Here is a 17648-nt window from a genome sequence, read left to right on the forward strand (position 1 = left end):
TACTGGCTGTTCTTCCAGAGGACCTGGGTTCAATTCTCAGTACTCACACGGCAGGTCACAACTATAACTCCAGTCCCAGGAGATCTGACACCCTCTTCTGGCACCAGGCACAAATGTGATGCACAGACACACATACAGGCAAACACTCACACATATAAAATAATAAGATTATAAAAATAGCTGACTGTGGTGGCACACACCTTTAATCCCAGCACTTGCGAGGCAGAGGCAGGTGGCTCTCTGAGTTCAAGAGGCCAGCCTAGCCTACATAGTTCCAGGATGTCCAGGGCTACACAGAGAAACCCTGCCTGAAAAAAAAATTATAAAAATAAATTTCTGGAGAGATGGCTTAAGAGTACTGGTTGTTCTTCGAGAGGTCCTGAGTTCAATTCCCAACAACCACATGGTGGCTCACAACCATCTATAGTGTGATCCGTTTCCCTCTTCTAGCATGCAGGCAAATGTGCAGATAGGACATTCATATACATAAAATAAATAAGTAAATCTTAAAAAGATTCTGGAGAGGAGGATCCTTAATCTCTCAGGTAGAAATCTACTTCCTGTACAGTCTCCCTGGCCTCAACTCCTGCTGAAGTCCACTCCTACAGACTGAGTTAGAATTCATACACATGCACAGAGCTGAGGTGTAAACTGGGCTTGGTTTTCATCTCTGCACACCATATAGACAGGTGCCCATCAACAATTCAGGATAAGAATTTTGACTTCTATCAGTGCAGAGGACCTGCATGCACCAAGACAGCAATTTAGAAACTTGAGGCTTCAAATTTCTTCTCCTCCTCATCTTCCTCTCTCCTCCTCCTTTCCTTTTTAAGATTTTATTATTTTTACCTGGGAGTGGTGGCACACAGCTTTAATTTCAAAATTCAGGAGGCAGAAGCAGGCAGTTCTTTTGAAACCAGCCTGAACTACATAGCAAGTTTCAAGACAGATAAGGTTACATAGAGAGACTCTGTCTCAGGAAAAAAAAAAAAACAAAAAAAGAGATTTCATTTATTATTTTTAAGCATTCATGTGTCTGAATATGAGTAAGTGCATGGGAGCTACTGAGGAGGCCAGAGTGTCAGGTCCCCCTGGATTAGAGTTACAAATAGTTGTGACCCCTGGATGTGGGTCCTGGGAACTGAACTCAGGTTAAATTGCGTGAGCAGTTTAGGCTCCCAACCACTGAGCCATCTTTCTAGCTCCCTAGAGATGAGAAAGATGATGCTGCGCACCAAAGCTAAATTATGACTTAAACTTTCCGACTTCTTGTTTGTGTTTGAAACAGGGTCTCACTATGTATCCCTGGCTGCCTTGGAACTTGATGTGTAGACCAGGCTGGCCTCAAACTCACACCTGCCTCTGCCTCCTGAATGCTGGGTTTAAAGGCATTTAAGCACCGCCCCCCCCACCCCCAGTTCCTGTCCCCTTAAATGTGTATAGGTGATTTACTTGTATGTATGTTTGTGCATCACATACATGTATGCTACCTGTACAGGTCAGAAGAAAGCATGAGATCCCCTAGAACTGGAGTTACAGATGGTTGTGAGCTTCCATGTGGGTTTTTGTGAATGGAACCCAGGTCTTCTGGAAGAGCAGCCAGTGCTACGGACTATTGAGCCATCTCTCCAGCCCTACAATTTTTCTGCTAACAATTCTGCTCTTCTCTTGGTCTTTCTAAGTCTGAGAGACTTATTTGGGCATACCTAACAAGAGGCCAAGGGGGTTAGTTACACTATTCAGAGCCAGGTTGACCGCCCTTTTCTAAGCATACCCCCCACACTCCCCAATCCTGATACTAAAACCCTCCTCTTCTCCTGTGACCTATCCATTCGTCACTGCTGAGAAGAGTCTGCTCTCTCAGGATTCAGGACAGTCGGATCCGATGCATCCGATTGGCTCCTACCAAGGCAAACAGAGGAGAGGAGGGGCAAATCTAGAGTGCTCTGGGGCCATCTGCCTTCATTCTTCTAGAGGTACACTGAGTTTCTACAGCTGGGAAGGACTGAGCTTGGCCAGCTCAGAACTATTCTAGCTGCAGAAGACCTCTGAGGAAGACTGAGGGAAGAACACATGCTGAAACGCCGGTTTGCGTACTCAAGGCTATTTTCTGCTCAGGTTTCCCGACCCTGTGAAGAGGAAGCAGGTAAGTGTTCCGGTTTGAATTCACATCTCTTCCCCAGAGAGGCTTGCACTCCCCGTCCGCAGCTTCCGGCTTGATGGCCGTGGTATAGTTAATCGTGGTGCCAGTTTACTACCAGGTGGTCGCATGAGTTGCTGGAAAGGCTGGCAAGATGCCACTGTAGGGGCTGAGAGAGGGGTAGGTGTGATTGGCAGGGCTCCACTCCACTTCAGTGACTTTCACACATCTGGATCCACAGTTTTCTCTAGGTGGCTGGATCTTGCCACACCAAGGGGTGAGCCTGAGAATGAGCCACGAGGACATCACGCTTAAAGCGCCCGCGATAAGTTAGTGTTCAAATAGGAAGAAGGGCAAGGGTGAAGGTCGGGGAACTGAGAGACTTGACACCAGTAACTCTCAACAACCACATCTTCTCAGGTGGAAGTAAGGCAGGAAGAAAAGAGAGAGAGAGGAAGGCAAAATATGGCACAGCCTCCTTGCGCTGTCTATATAGAGGCCGCTGCCCTGCCAGCCTAGAAGTCCTAGCTGAGAGTTAGCAAACTGTTCTCCACTCTGATCCCATTATTTGGAACCCTTGAGGAGGAGTCGCCCAATACCTGCTCAGAACCAAAGGAGGCTGTGAGGGCAGAGCTTGGGGATGGGAGTGGTCTTTCCTGACATTATGTTTTCACCCCAACCTAGCAGAGGCCCAGAGGACCAGGAGCTCTTCTCAGAGCTGTTGAAGATACAGTGACTGAATGTTGCTTATGAACAATCATGTCACCCACCATCTGCTTGCAACTGTCAGTCCACTGCTGTGTTAGGTGGGCCATGAAACCGAATTTTTGCCCAACTGCCCTTTTAGATGAGATCTTGACCAATCACTCTGTTAGCCCACCTTGTTCTCCTGGTCTCAAAGCTCACTGTTTTTTATCAGTTTTGTTTCTCTGGAGAACCCTGACTAATGCAATGAGAAAAATGTCGTCTGCTGAAGAGTGAAGGAGATAGATACTTAAAGTTTATATAGGGGGTTTGGAGAAAGGAAAGTTAAGATAGCATCTGCTGGGGCTATGTGTAAGCTTGAAGTTTCTGGAGTCGTTTGTCCATGCAAAGCCATTTTATATTTAGAAACTACCTTGCCCCAGCTACCAGAATACAGGTGATTGTGGCTGACTGAGTTAGGCAATGGCAGTGAGGGGCTAAAGTTACAACATGGTCAGGGTCTTCAGAGCATATTTAGGCTATATTCTAACATATCCCAACTCTTAAGATATAAGGAATGGGTCAGGGGATTGGGGGGGGAGAGTTTCCAGAAATAGAGCTGGAGTTTTTTGTTTTTTGTTTTTTGTTTTTTTTGGGCGGGGGATGTCTTCCTGCTGATTGTGGGTGGAGATCTAGGGATGGGAGAGTTTTGTACAATTTGCCTCATTGGTGAGGGGTTAGTTCAGGGTGTGTTGAAGACGTGGGTCATCTAATCATTTAGCAGGAGGAGTGTTTTAATTTGATTGGCTGTGATGGATCATGCAATTGCTCTCATTCATTCCTGGAGAAACTAGTGGACTGAAAACAGAGTGAAACTGAGAGATTGCTCAGGAAGGTGGAGTGTTGGAGGTTGGTCTAATGCTCATTACTGGTACTTAAGATCTGGTTACACCTATCTTTGTTTTGTAAACCTGCCTAGACATGTCTGATTGATTGATTAAACAGCCTGTTCCTGGGCAGGACAGAATGGGGTAGATGTGGCTAAGGTCTCCAGGCTTTGGAGAATCCTGTAAAGAATCATGGGAAGGGCAGACAGATGGGAAGAGAAGAAGGAAGAGGTCATCAGGATGGGTTAGCCTAGAGAAAACACCGCACGGGCCAATGAAGGACTCCAATAATGGCATGAAAAAGCCCAGATGGAGAATCTAAGCAAGTACCATTGGGTTATGGATGAAAGGTAGTCCATTTGAGGAGAATTAAGGTGGATGGCATTGGATGGGAGCTGGGACACGGATATGGGTAGTGAGGTTATTGAAGCAGGCAAGTGAAATATCTGCCTGGCCCAAGGTAAATAAGGCAATTATAAATCTAACAGGTGTTTGTGTCTCCTAATTTGTGATAGCAGGTTAAATAATATCACCATGATAATCTTAGGGCAAATAATATATAATATTAGCCCAACACCTTTCTATTGATTCCTGCAACAGTGGAGAGAGGAGAAGTACAGGCAGGAGAGACAGAATGAGCCTGTGGAAGTAGGAATAGAGTTGATTTAAGATGTAGTGGTTTGAATAAGAATGGCCCCCATAGGCTCATATTTGAATGCTTAATCATTAGGGAGTGGCACTACTTGAGAAGGATTAGGAGGTGACCTTATTGGAGGATGGACCAACCTGACTCCATCTTAAGATTAGAAGCCATCTGTTACAAGGTCAAAATAAGTTCATTCCTGTTTTCTGTAAAAACTTAAATTTGACCATGCCTTGATCCATTTTTCGGAAATTTGACATGTTACACATCCTATACTATGACCTCTACCCTGATAAGATTTGATGTTCTACCAAATAATTTTGAGATGTTCTGCCGAGTTCTTGTATAACACTTGGAAGCCCTCCTAGATTTTCTTCAGTGTTTGAGGCTATTGTTTTGGACAGGGAGATAGCTGTTTGACTGAGGACCCAGTCAGGTGGTAGGCTTGTGTACAAGGTTCCTCTGTTCACAGCATCCCCATATATCAGTTCTGGAGACACTGAGGGCAGAGTAATTGCTATTTGCTTCTCTGTTGTTTGAGAACTTTAGGATGTGGGTGCAGATGAGGAGAAGGTTTTTATGGTTTTGCTTATACCAGATCTGGCCAGACTTTTGGAAGGTCTTATTTCCCCATGTGTTGTGAGATACTCACCATAAAAGACTGCTTAGACATGAGTTTAAGCTAATAGAAAGTATTTATTAGGCGGCCAGTGACTACACTGGGTATTTGGGATCCCAGTGTAGCCTTGAGCCTTTCTCAGGGTGTGCTTTTAATCTCTCACACACACATACACATACACACCAAAAAAACCCCAAACAAACATGTTTTGGGTTGACATACTTCAATTACCAAGAACAGTTAGTCAGAAGCAGAGCTACAGAAGCTAAAAAGTTTATTTAGAGACTTTTCCTGAATTATGGACTTTGATAGATTTGGTGTTTGTTTTAGTTTTGGCAGGTGGTGCTGTTTACATGCTGAGTTTTACAGCCTGAATGGAACTTCCATTATGGAGTAAGTTGTGGTAAGGTCTGAGGGCCTACAGTCTGGGGCCTTGTTACACATTTGTTTTTGTTCTGCAATGAGGTTAACATGCAACTTCCAATAGCAAAGATTGGGATGGGTGCTTCTAGAAACAGCTATGCTGAGCTGCCACAATTTTTCTAGATGAGTCTGAATGAGTATGTATGAAAAAGACACCCTGAGATGTCCTGCAGGGGAATAAGCCTGCCCAGTTTTAACATAGAACTTCTGTAAGCCTGGAGTCCTGCTATCATCCCAGAGACCTATTCTGAGACTCATTTGCATTCAGTTTGCTTTCAAAGTTCTGGAGAGAATAGGAGAACAGAACTTATCTGGGAACTGAAGAATGGGTTCAATCTGCTAGACTGAGGTGAGGGTGCCTACAATTGATTAATCTTAGTTGCCAACTTGATGAGATCTAGACTCAATCACCTGAGACCTAGGAAATGAACTCTGGGCCTGTAAGGGGACTTTCTTAATTGGAAAGATATATATATATATATATGACTAAGAAGCAGCATTCATTAGTCTCTGTTTTCTGATTATGAATGCAATGTGACCAGCTACCTCATGCTCCTGCTATCTTGACTTACACACTGTGATGTCTGATGCATTTTACCCTGTGGAAGTGAAACTGTGAGCCAAAATAACCTGTATTAGTCAGGATTATCTTGAGAAACAAAACTGATAGGATAAATATTTAAATGACTATATGCACACACATGTTTATTTACTAGAGATACTTATAGGTTGTGGTCCAATTATTCCAACAATGATGGTCTCCTGATGAAAGTCCAAAATTCCCATAGTTGTTTGGTCCACAAGGCTGGACATCTCAGTTAGTCATCACTGTATGTTGAAGAAGTGCTAATGTCAATGCAGGAATGAATGTTGTTGGTTATTAATATTTATTATTGATTTATCTTTTAGTTAAACAGTGGTTATTCCTAAACCAGCTGTATACTCAAATCACCACACAGAGACTAGGATTTACTTAATTAACCTAGAGTACAATGCTGGGCAATGATTACTCTATCCTAAACCTCCAAGCCTGCATAGCCTCTTCCCATTCAGAATTTCCAACATTATAGCTGCTTTTAGTCATATCTCAGGTCTGATTCATCTCTCCTCATGGTGCCAACTCCTCCTACCCATCTCTGACGTCTCCGTCCACTTGCTTCCTTCTCCTCCCCTCCAGACCAGAATGTCCCACCCTATTCTCTCCATTGCAGAGCATTGGCTGATTGTTTTATTGAAAATACAGAGGACAAATGGTGGCATGTTTACACAAATTTGAGACGGGTGATGCTTAGAATAAACATCACAATGCAATGTCCAGATTAAAATCAGATAGTGGGGTAGAGATATCAGCATTTGAATGAACAAAGGTAAATTATATACATCCCACAAGAACATTATACCAACAAATGAACTTGCAAGTAAGAGTGAGACCAAGCAGGAAACGAGCAAGAACTTCCTTCTTCTATGACCCTTATGTAGGCTGCCACCACATAGTGTAGTCCAGATGTAAGGTGGGTTTTCCTACCTCAAATCTCACCTCAAATGATGCAGTCAAGAAAATCCCTCACAGGTGTATCCAGAAGCTTGAGTCTCAATTATTCCAGATGTAGTTAAATTGACAACCAAGAATAGCCATCACATCCTCTGTAAATAAATTACATTTGTATTTAACATGACTACAAACATAGTTCTGAACATTTTAAAGAATTTGATCATTTTAAAGGTGACTGACCAATAATTTTGTCTTAATTATCTTTAGTAACTCTCATAAGAGTAGAATTTTTATAATCTCTTAGAAATTTTGAGCTAGAGCCTGGTGTGTTGGCACACGCCTTTAAACCCAGCACTTGAAAGACAAAAGTATGAGTTCATACCAGATCTTTGTGAGTTCACAGCCAGTCTGGTCTACAAAGAAAGTCCAGGATAGCCAGGGTTACACAGAGAAACCTGTCTCAAAGAGAGAGAGAGAGAGAGAGAGAGAGAGAGAGAAATTTTTTGAGCTATAAAAATTACAGTTTTTGAATTGAAGTATTTTAGTTTCAAGTAAATTTTGAACCATAAATACAGCCCATGAAGACACTGGAAAACTCATTTTTCTAATCATCTTATGGTGTATTATATATATATATTTAAATTATATATATAAAATTTATATATATATATATATATATAAATTTCTTAAAATAGCTAAAGCTTAAAAAGTTAGCAAAGCCATAAGTGACTAAACATACATCTTAAGTCAGTTTTTGCTAACACAAATACAACATTATAACCTTTGGATTTATAAGTTTGGTTGCCCAGTTATTGGTTGTTCAGCTCTTTATTAACCAATCAGAACTGCTGGAGAACACTTTTTATATAACATTGAGACAGGAGATGTTTCATAAAAATGGCAATTCCAAAGTCTGGACTGCAACCAGATCTCTGGGTACAGAAATCAGCATTTGAATACACAATGTATAAAAACATCCTCCAACACATCACCATGTCCATCAGTTTCTTCTTTTTTTGAGACAGTCTCCTTATATAGCCCAGGCTGACCTAGAGCTTGTAGCCATTCCCCTGATCCAGTATTCCTAAGTCATGGAATTACAAGTGTGTCCTACTATGCCTGATTCCAGTAGAAGAGATGAAGGGGGAATGGTGCTGAAAGTTGAGGGAGGACCTGACTGTAGAATTTTCTTGGCATGCCCTGGAACACTATAATAAAACCCACAATGTGTGACTGGGCTTGGTGATGTATTCCTATAAGCCAATATAGGTTAGAAGGCAGAGGCAGGATTGCTGCAAATTCAAGGCCAACCTGACTTACAAAGCAAGTTCTAGATTAGCCAGGACTATATAGCAAAACTCTCTCAGAAAGTATCGAGGAATGTCCTGACCCAACATAGTGTGTCAAGCAGTGCTGGTCCAACTGAACTACAGCGGTTCAGTTAGGTATAGAGCCTAGTGTTCGTGACCATAAAGTTCAGGCGTCTCACGGCCTCTGAAAAGCTCGGTATTGGTTCGGGGAGGGACCAGAAAACGAGTTTAGGACCGAGCCCTGGCTTCCAGCGGCTACAAAGAGGAAGCTCGCTTTTAGTCCGTGGCAACCATCTGGAGGCGTGGCCTCTGTCAGGGCGTCTCTGCCTTCTGCATCCTAGAAGGACCGAAGTGCACTTCCGGGAAGATGGTGGCGCCCAAGTCGGCCGTGACACGTGCTTCTACAGGGAGGACTACGTCCTGACGGTAAGGGGCTTACTTTCCCCAGGGGCGGGAGCAAAGACGAAGATCTGAGAGTATTTCTACCCTGCTGATACTGCGGCTGTGGCCCCTCTAGGCTGCTGCAAACGGGTGGCTCTGGCCGTCCCAGAAAACTGGCTGGAGAGGAGACAGCACCTCACAGTGTACTTGCAGCCTTCACAGATCTGGTTGCGTCTGCCCACGCCTGTCCATTCCAAGTGCGTTAAACGCGATTTCTGCTTGTGTCATTCTGTTCAACGCAGAACGCATTCTCGCTGTAATTGTCACCGGCTGGGAAATAAAGTGTGTCTCCGAATTCCGGGGAGTGTGGTTTTGAATTACTGTGACAGAGAATAGGATGTGGAAAGTCTTACGTAGAGGAGAGAGCGCAACAAGCTGTAAAGTTCCAAAGTAGCTGCTTCTGAAATTGCTTTCGACCAATCCTGGATCTACTGCTTGCCAGTTTGGTTTCAACTAGTAACTAAAATTATCAGTGCTCGATTTCTTCGTAAATTAAGGATAAGTAATACCTTCTAATAAGATTGTTCGAAGGCATAAATGAGACGATCCGGGGGCTGGGCAGATGGCTCAGAGGTTAAGAGCGCTGGCTGCTCTTCTAAAAGTCCTGAAGTCCTGAGTTCAATTTCCAGCGACCGTATGTTTGCTTATAACCATCCAGAATGAGATTTGTTGCCCTCTTCTGGCATGCAGGCATACATGTAGGCAGAACACGGTACACATAATAAATAATTCTTTACAGAGAGAGGATCCATGTGAAGCAGTTAGTAGCAGGTTGGTGTTAAGTCATTGCACTACAAGTGTGGCGTATTATTATTACTGTTAAAATAGTCAGAGATAATTTCTGAGATGTGGCAGTTGTAAGATGACCTCAGCATCTAAATTTTACTTGTGTTTCCATATCATGAAGCAAGGTAGAACTCAAAAAGCAAGGAAGAGAGGCAGGCACCTGTCTATCCCTGGCCAGCCAGACTAATTAGACCTTATCTCAAAAAAAAAAAAAAAAGAGGGTAAGACCACTTCTTCACCCTGTTTTTCTATTGCTGTGCTCAGGTTGAGTTATCATTCGGGTTTCATGTAATCATCCTTTTCAGTGGAATGGTGGATAGAAATGAGATTCTTCCTGAGACACCTACTAACACCCTGCCCCAATTTAAAGGGTTTGTGAGCAGCCAGGCAGTGGTGTGTCATGCTGTTGATACCAGCAGAGGCAGGAGGATCTCTGTGAGTTCAAGGCCAGCTTGGTCTACAGAGCAAGTCCCAGGACAGTCAGAGCTATATAGAGAAACCCTTGGGGGGGAAAATAGTTTGTGAGCTTTGCTGGCATTTAGCTATGCAGAATTGGAAAATGTTCCTAGACACTGGAGTACACATACACAAGAGTATATTCCCTTAACAAAGCAATGTTATCACTGGTGTGTTACCTGGGAAACTATAGTCTATGATGTCAGAAGAAAGAGGGAGCCAGGCATTGGTGATACATGCCTTTACTCCCAGCACTTGAGAGGCAGAGGCAGACAGATCTCTGTGAGTTTGAGGCAAGCCTAGTAGTCTACAGGAAGAGCTAGTTCCAAGACAGCCAATACTACCCAAAGAAACCTTGGAGAGAGATGGGGAGGGAGAAAGAGGAGAGAAAAGGCAAGTAATGGAGGATTTCTGAGAAAAGAGCTTGACCTCATAGGTCTCTGGAAAAGTCTCATTCCAAAGGAGGCCCTGGGTCACATTTTGAGAAATGCTATCCAATCTGATATTATCTATCTATCTATCATTGATCTATATTTGAGATAGTCTTATTTTGCCTTCTTTACTGGCCTGGAATTCAATGTGTAAATGGGACTGGCCTCCAACTCACTGAGATCTGTCAGTCTCTGTTTTTTTTTTCTTTTTTTTAAAATGATTTATTTAATTTTATTTTATGTGCATTAGGGTGAAGGTGTCAGAGCGCTTGGAATCAGCATTACAGATAGTTGTGAGCTGCCATGTGGGTGCTGGGAATTGAACCCAGGTCCTTTGGAAGAGCAGATAGTGCTCTTAACCACTAAGCATCTCTCCAGCCCTAGTCTCTGTTTTCTAAGTGTTGAGATTAAAGATATGCCACACACAGGGTTGGCAGAATTGTTGTTTTATTATATTTAAATTTTTTGAGACAGGGTTTCTCTGTATAACAGCTCAGGCTGTCCTGAAACTGTAGACCAGGCAGGCCGAGATTTACCTATCTTTGTCTCCCTATCACTGTGATTAAAAGTGTACATCACCACAGCTGGATATTTAAAATAATTTAATTTTTATTTTATGTGCACAAGTGTTTCACCTGCTTGCATGTATATATATCCAATGCATGCGTGATGCCAGTAAGTGGGTGTGGGTTGTTGTAAGCTGCTTTGTACTTGCTGGGAACCAAACCCCTATTCTCTGCAAGAGCAGCAAGTGCTCTTAGCCATTGAGCTATCTCTCCAGGCCCCACTTGTTTTATACATCACATCAATAATTTCATCTCCTCTAATAGACTCTTGCCAGCTGCTATCTTGTGCATTAGTTTCATTGCTATATAACAAATTACTATGGATTTAGTGGCTTAATTCAATAAATAAATCTAAAAAGAATTTTTGTGTATGCGTGTTTTGTCTGCTTGTACCTCTGTGTGCCGCATGTATGCCTGGTTCCCTGAGGGGACCAGAAGAAGGTGCTTGATCCTCTGGAACTAAAGGTTGTGAGTGCTGGGAATCAAACCCAGGTCCTTTGGAAGAGCAGCCAATGCTCTTAGCCACTGAGCTATCTCTCCAGCCCCTGGAGTGTTTGTTTGCTTCTTTCTGTGTGTTTGTGCACATGTGTGCATGTGCAGGAATGTCATGTGGCAGCTCACAACTGTAACTCCAGTCCTTGCATGCATATAGTGAATATTCATGTACTTCGGTATACATACATACACATAAGCTTTTTTTTTTTTTTTTAAAAGAAAAAAAGCTTTACACAGCAGCTTTATGTACTTTAGGCACTTTACAGAGTCTCATGTATTCCAGGTTGGTCTCAAGTTTCTTTGTAGTCAAGGATGACCTTGAACTCCTGATCCTTCTGCTGCCATTTCCCCAGTGCTAGAATTACAGGCATGCACAACCACACCTGGTTATGAAATGCTGGGGATTGAACCCTGGCTTCATGCATGCTAGGCAAGCATTCTCCTGACTAAGATACAGCCCCAGGCCCATCATACCACCCCTTTCATTTTTACTCACTTAGGGTCTCATATAGCACAGACTAGCCTCAACCTCTATAGAGTTGTAGATGATCTGAACGTCTTGCCTCCACATTCCAAGTGCTGGGATCACACTTGTATGCCACCATGCCTTGTTTCACATGTTGCTGGGGTTGAAACCTGGGGTTTTGTGTGTGCTGTACAAACACTCTGCTGTCTAAGCTGCATCTCCAGCCCTTTATTTACCTATTCTAGGATGGTACCACATCTTCCCTCGTGAGAGCCTGATGTGGGAGCCCCTTTGCCCACCATGAGTATCACCCCAGTGGTCAAGAGTCGTGGGATGAAGTTTGCTGAAGAGCAGCTGCTAAAGCATGGATGGACTCAAGGTATTCTAGAGCCTCTTCCATATCCTCCCAACTCCCTTAGGCCCCATGTCAGTTCAGTAATAGGAGAAAGGAGTTTAAAGAGAAATCTTTAGAAGTACAACTTTTCTGCCCATCTGGAAAAGGGAAGAATGGGAAAATTCCCATTTTTGGACAATGGGAGATAATGAGGGACAAGTGGTTGGGTAGGCTAGAGGAGGCAGTAGAGATATGACAAAAAAAGATAGTCTGGCTCAGACAGAGGAACTCATTGAGTGTGCAGGACTAGAAAGAATGGAGTGAGGTAGGTTTCTGAAAGGCAGAGTATACCCAGTGACTGGTGTAAGGAATGACAGTGAGCTGAGGAAGACTTGGTGAGGGCTCAAGGCAGGCTACAAAATAAATCACTCACTGTCCTCTGCAGGCAAGGGCCTGGGCAGGAAAGAGAATGGCATCACCCAGGCCCTCAAGGTGACACTGAAGCAAGATACCCATGGGGTAAGACTGGGAGGTGGTCAGCATGAGTGGGAGAGGGGACCTGTGAGGGCAGGTGGGCAGTGCTCAAACTGACTTTCATTTATTATTCACCTGGAGGTGGGACACGACCCTGCCAAGGAATTTACAAACCACTGGTGGAGTGATCTCTTCAACAAGACTGCAGCCAGCTTGGTAGTGGACACAGGAAAGGTGTGAGCTTGTCAGAAACTTGCAGACCTGGGGTGGGTTAGGGAGGTATAGCATGCCACTTTCTCACTGATACTTTCTAACAGGATGGAGTGCAGATAAGGCGCCTTTCCAAGGAGACCACCCAGTGCAATCATCCCAAGCCCAGTTTACTGTATCAGAAGTTTGTGAAGGTACTACAGTAAGAGCTCTAGCTTTCCAGGGTTCCTCTGTCTCCCCTGGGTCCTGATCAATTGCCTTTTGTGACCAGCTGATTCTCAGGATATCCTAGCACACTTGAGATCCTGTGTCCAACCTTGCCACACTTAGGTTCACACAACCTCATTGTGCTTAGATGTGCTTTCTGTGCCCATGCCTTCATCCAGAGTTGAGATGTTAAAGTTCCATGGACATCCCCCCATTGGTGCAGGAAGCAGCGCAGAACAGTGTGAGGGAGGGAGGGCCATCATTTAGTCAGGAACTGCTGGGGTAGGATGTGTTGATGTCTACCTTAAAAATATTTAGAAGCCAGGAGAGTCTGGAGAGGTTACCTGTACATCCTTATTTTACATATGTGACTGAAAGAGTGAAAAATGGGTTGCTGAAGAGCCCACAGCTGGCTAGTAAATACAAAAAGAATAGAAGCCAGGGTCTCCAGCGTCTTTCACTATAGCCATAGAAAACTAGCAGTTAGTGAACATAGATTTTGTGGTCAGGGGTTTCCAACTTATCTAGCAATCCTTCCCAGTTTCTACATCTGTTTGTATCTACTGTTTCAGTTCATGCAGTCCTTGCCTTTCTCTCTCTCTTTTTTTTTTTTTCAATGCAGTTTATTCAGGAACCTTGAACAATCCTCGGACCCTGGGGAAAGCCAGCCCACAGCTTAAATAGCCTCTGGGTAGCCAACCCAGGCGTGCCACGTGGGCAATGCAGATAGGTCCACATACATCCTTGCCTCTCTCTTTAAGAGCCTTTTTGCTTCTAGTCCCACTCTCCACCATAGTTAGCTGACCCCCTACAAAGCATCCCTAGGGTTTTCTCTGAAACATATCATGATCCTTTTTGTTTGTTTTGTTTTTTTCAGACAGGATTTCCCTTGTGTAGCCTTGGCTGTCCTAGAACTCACTCTGTAGGCCAGGCTGGTCTCTAATTCAGAAGTCTACCTGCTTCTCCCTCCTGAGTGCTGGGATTAAAAGGGTGCAACACCACTGTCTGGCTCAATTGTAAATGCTGTTTTTATTTCCTGGGTGGTGATGAGAGACAAGCCTTTCTAGCTCTTTCTGAATTCTCACTGGCTGGTTCAACTCAGCTGTTTTGGCCTAAACTCCTCTCTAGATGACTGATTCAAACTGGCTTCTCTTCGCTTCTGAGTTGCTCTTCCTGTCCAAACTAATTCTGTCAATGTGTTTTAATCTTCTGGCTCCTTCTCTAGCTTTCTGTCTTAACCTGTGTCCAGCTTGTTCTCTGTGCAACCTGTCTCTGTAAAACTGTCCCAGTAATCAACTTTTAGTTAAAACAAAAAAGAACAAAACAAAAAACCTACAAACCTTTCTCTCTTCCTGCACTGCTCTTAAGTAGCCTCTCCTTCCTTTCCTGTTCTTGTGAGAGTTGAGTGTATCCTATCTCCGACTCATTCTGTCAAACTTTTCTCTCATTTGTCTTTGTCTGCCCCTAAATTAGACGTCACCTTCAAACATGGCTGCTTCCTTCTATAACCTAAGCTTACCTTCATTGTTTGGGATTAAAGGTATGTGCTAAGGGTTAGGGTTAGGGTTAGGGTCAGAATATCAGTATTCTGCCCAGACCACATTATAATCCAGAGTGTAGCTACATTCCAGCCTAATTACATAGACCTAGGTCTTTGGATGTGATCCCTTCCCAGAGCAGCCATGTTGCTGGATTAAAATTCTACACCATCCTTTTTAATGAGATTGGCCAGCAGGTCTGTTTTTTCTTCTTCAAGAAGCTGTGTTGTCCCCTACCTGTCCTTTTCTCTGCCAGTTGTTCTCCCTTTGCCCTTTACCTGCTAACCATTGTTTGACTTTCAGATTGACCATAAGCACTCTCTAGATATCACTCCCTAAACTCTGGCCTGAGTTATCGGTGGGACAGGCAACATTCATCATAACTGCCCACATTATGGACTTTTATATAACATCTGGATGGCCCCATCTGTTTTATTATTATTTTTTGTTGTTGTTTGTTTTTGGTGCATATATGTTTATATATGTGTGGGTACATGTGTGTAGGTGCTCATGCATCTGAAGGCCAGAGGTTGACATTAGGTATCTTGATCTCTACTTTATATATTGGGCTAGGGTCAGTCACTTGAATCCAGAGCCTTCCAGTTTGTCTAGCTACCTAGCTAGCTTGCTAGGAATCTAATCTCCACCTCTTGCATGCTGGGATCACAGGTGGTCAGCATACCTGCCCAGAATTTATGAGGGCACTGGAGATCTGCACTTAGGTCCTCCCTCATGTTTGTACAGCAAGTGTTACCAGCTGAGTATCTCCCCACCTGGACCCATTTCATTATCATTCTACTGTATATTTTGAGCTACATGGCCCATAATAGGTTCTGTTATTCTAGTTCAACAAATATGTGACACAGAGCAATTTTCCCTGCTCGTTCTACTATCAGCCAGCTGTGAGCCAGAGAAGCCCTGGCTGCTCCACTTCCCAATAACTGTGACCTATCTCCTTCCCAAATCAAAATATGCAGGCTGCATGGTTCTGCAAGGAACAGTGGTGAGGGCTGTCAGATTCATGCCTTGGGCAGGGAGTTCCTACGGGCTTCGGAAAGGGAAGAGAGTTGGTAATGGTACTGGTTTGGCTTCATCCATTTCCATGATCCTTTTCTTTTAGACAGCTACACTAACCTCAGGTGAAGAGAAGCCCAACAGAGACTTGGGGAGCTGCAGTGATGATGACAACCACGAACCCATACCTCCAAAGATGTGAGACTTTATTTTGGTACCCAGATGTGGGAGGAGATGCCTTGGGACTGAGAATGAGCAATGAGCCAGGTGGTGGGCCACCTTTAATCCCAGCACTCGGGAGGCAGAGGCAGGCAGATCTCTGAGTTCAAGGCCAGCCTGGTCTACAGAGTGATTCTAGGACAGCCAGGACTAAACACAAGGAAATCCTGTCTTGAAAAAACCAAATAAAATAAAATAAAGAGAATGAACAACTAGACATAATGCTTGACTGGGCTCTAGGGGGAGTTGGGGTGGAGGGTGTTATGGAATTAATTAGATTGTGTTAATCGTTGTATTCTTAGCACTTCAAAAGTGCCGGGTTTTGAACAAATAGTCAAGATGTGTATTTTTTAGACAGAAAAAAAATCAAGCCTTCTCACCATATCTGTTTGTGACTTGTCATCTGCCCTTACAGTCTGACTGATGAGATGCTATTCAAAGCTTGTGAGGGGAGAACAGCACACAAGTAAGTTACATATACATAGCCTTCTGGATCTTCCATCTTTTTTGCCTATGCTTGAGGAGATTCTATGCCACCTCTCAATTATTTTCATTCCAGGGGAATAATTGCTGTTGTTGACACAGTCATTTTTGAAGCCAGGCATCTCCCTTCCCTCGATTTTCAACTTTCTCTAATATGCTTGCTGACTTTGACCCATCTCTCTTAGGGCTGCCCGGGCTGGAATCACAATGAAGGCCAAGCTTGCTCGCCTGCAGGCCCAAGAGCAGGCCTTCCTGGCTCGGCTTAAAGGCTCAAAGGATGAGGGCACCTCTCAACCACAGACTAACAGCGAGCTCTCCCAAAAAAATAAAAAGAAGAGGAAGCATAAAGAAGAGGAAGAGGCTGCAACAACTGAGAAGAATCTAGGTGAGGAGCTCCTTGAACACACTGACAAGAGCTTCAGGAAAAGCAGGAAGAAGAAAAAGAGGCAGAAAGATGAGAGAAAGGGAATTGCTGTAGGAAGTGGGGAGGAAGAGGCTGCAGGAGTGAGTGGGCCTGGAGAATTGAGCACAGAGCAATCTGATCAGTCTTCCAGGAAGAGGAAGAAAAAGAAGAGGCAACACCACGAAGAGAGGAAGATGGTAGTCTGTGATGAAGGAGGCAGGGATGTGACAGGTGGGCCAAAGGCAGCGGAGAGTGAAGCAGACACTGACCCCTGGAGAAGCAGTAAGAAGTGGCAGCAGTGTGGGGAGGACTTCATCTTGGACGTCCTAACAGAAGAGAGAAAGGTCAGAAGACAAGACAAGAAGAAAAGACAGCATTGTTGTAAGGAGGTGGTCTTGGATATATGCAATAAAGATGATGATGGCAGGACTTGGAAAGCAGAGAATGAAGGTAAGAGAAGTCAGCCACATCCAAAGGAGAGAGCTGGCATCAGCACTGACCAGAGAGCCAAAAAGAAGAAGTGGAAGGAGGGACTGAAGGCCTAAAGTGGATCTCCGCTGATTCCTTCTCAAGGTTAGCTGGGTGGTGAGAAGAGAAGTCCATATTTAAAGGAGTGTCTGGTAAAGTCTGAAAATGTAGACTTATGTGAAATGTATTTTTTGTGTGTTTATTTGAGACAGGATTTCTCTAATATATAGCTCTGGCTTTCCTAGAACTCATAGAGATTCACCTGCCTCTGCCTCATGAGTGCCTGGATCAGATGCATACACTACCACACCCTGCAAAATGTCTTCATTTTTAAATACTGTGAAGGTTAAAAACAAAACAGAATTAAACAAACAAACATGTACTTAGATGTATGGTTTGGGTTATCCTATCTTCCCAGACTGGCTGCTTCTAATCATGAATAAATGAGAGCTTGGGCCT

At 43.8% G+C, this 17648-nt stretch overlaps 1 protein-coding gene across 5 annotated transcripts; it reads left to right on the top strand.

Annotated features, from left to right (window-relative positions):
* The first annotated feature begins 1957 nt into the window (after positions 1 to 1957).
* Positions 1958 to 17577, top strand: LOC110564399 (G patch domain-containing protein 4). Of its 5 annotated transcripts, XM_060378587.1 has the most exons (11): positions 1958 to 2146; positions 5304 to 5366; positions 8540 to 8624; positions 8716 to 8836; positions 12085 to 12218; positions 12619 to 12692; positions 12789 to 12881; positions 12965 to 13051; positions 15723 to 15814; positions 16251 to 16301; positions 16504 to 17577. In XM_060378587.1, exons 5-11 carry the CDS (start codon positions 12140 to 12142, stop codon positions 17264 to 17266), a joined length of 1239 nt encoding a protein of 412 aa, XP_060234570.1. In that variant the 5' UTR covers positions 1958 to 2146; positions 5304 to 5366; positions 8540 to 8624; positions 8716 to 8836; positions 12085 to 12139; the 3' UTR covers positions 17267 to 17577. The 5 variants fall into 5 exon arrangements, with proteins under 5 accessions (XP_060234570.1, XP_021517527.1, XP_060234572.1 ...); XM_021661852.2 differs by lacking the exon at positions 8716 to 8836; XM_060378589.1 differs by lacking the exons at positions 8540 to 8624; positions 8716 to 8836 and having other exon boundaries at positions 5304 to 5376.
* The last annotated feature ends 71 nt before the right edge of the window (positions 17578 to 17648 follow it).

The sequence above is a fragment of the Meriones unguiculatus genome, chromosome 2 (genome assembly GCF_030254825.1).
Source record: "Meriones unguiculatus strain TT.TT164.6M chromosome 2, Bangor_MerUng_6.1, whole genome shotgun sequence".
Classification (NCBI taxonomy): Eukaryota; Metazoa; Chordata; class Mammalia; order Rodentia; family Muridae; genus Meriones; species Meriones unguiculatus.

Bases quoted from the DNA above. Each gene is read 5' to 3' on its own strand.
- LOC110564399 (XM_060378589.1), top strand. From the start codon at position 12,140: ATGAGTATCACCCCAGTGGTCAAGAGTCGTGGGATGAAGTTTGCTGAA. The intron at 13,052-15,722 runs GTACTACAGTAA...CTTTTCTTTTAG, and splicing joins TGTATCAGAAGTTTGTGAAG to ACAGCTACACTAACCTCAGG. The intron at 15,815-16,250 runs GTGAGACTTTAT...CTGCCCTTACAG, and splicing joins GAACCCATACCTCCAAAGAT to TCTGACTGATGAGATGCTAT.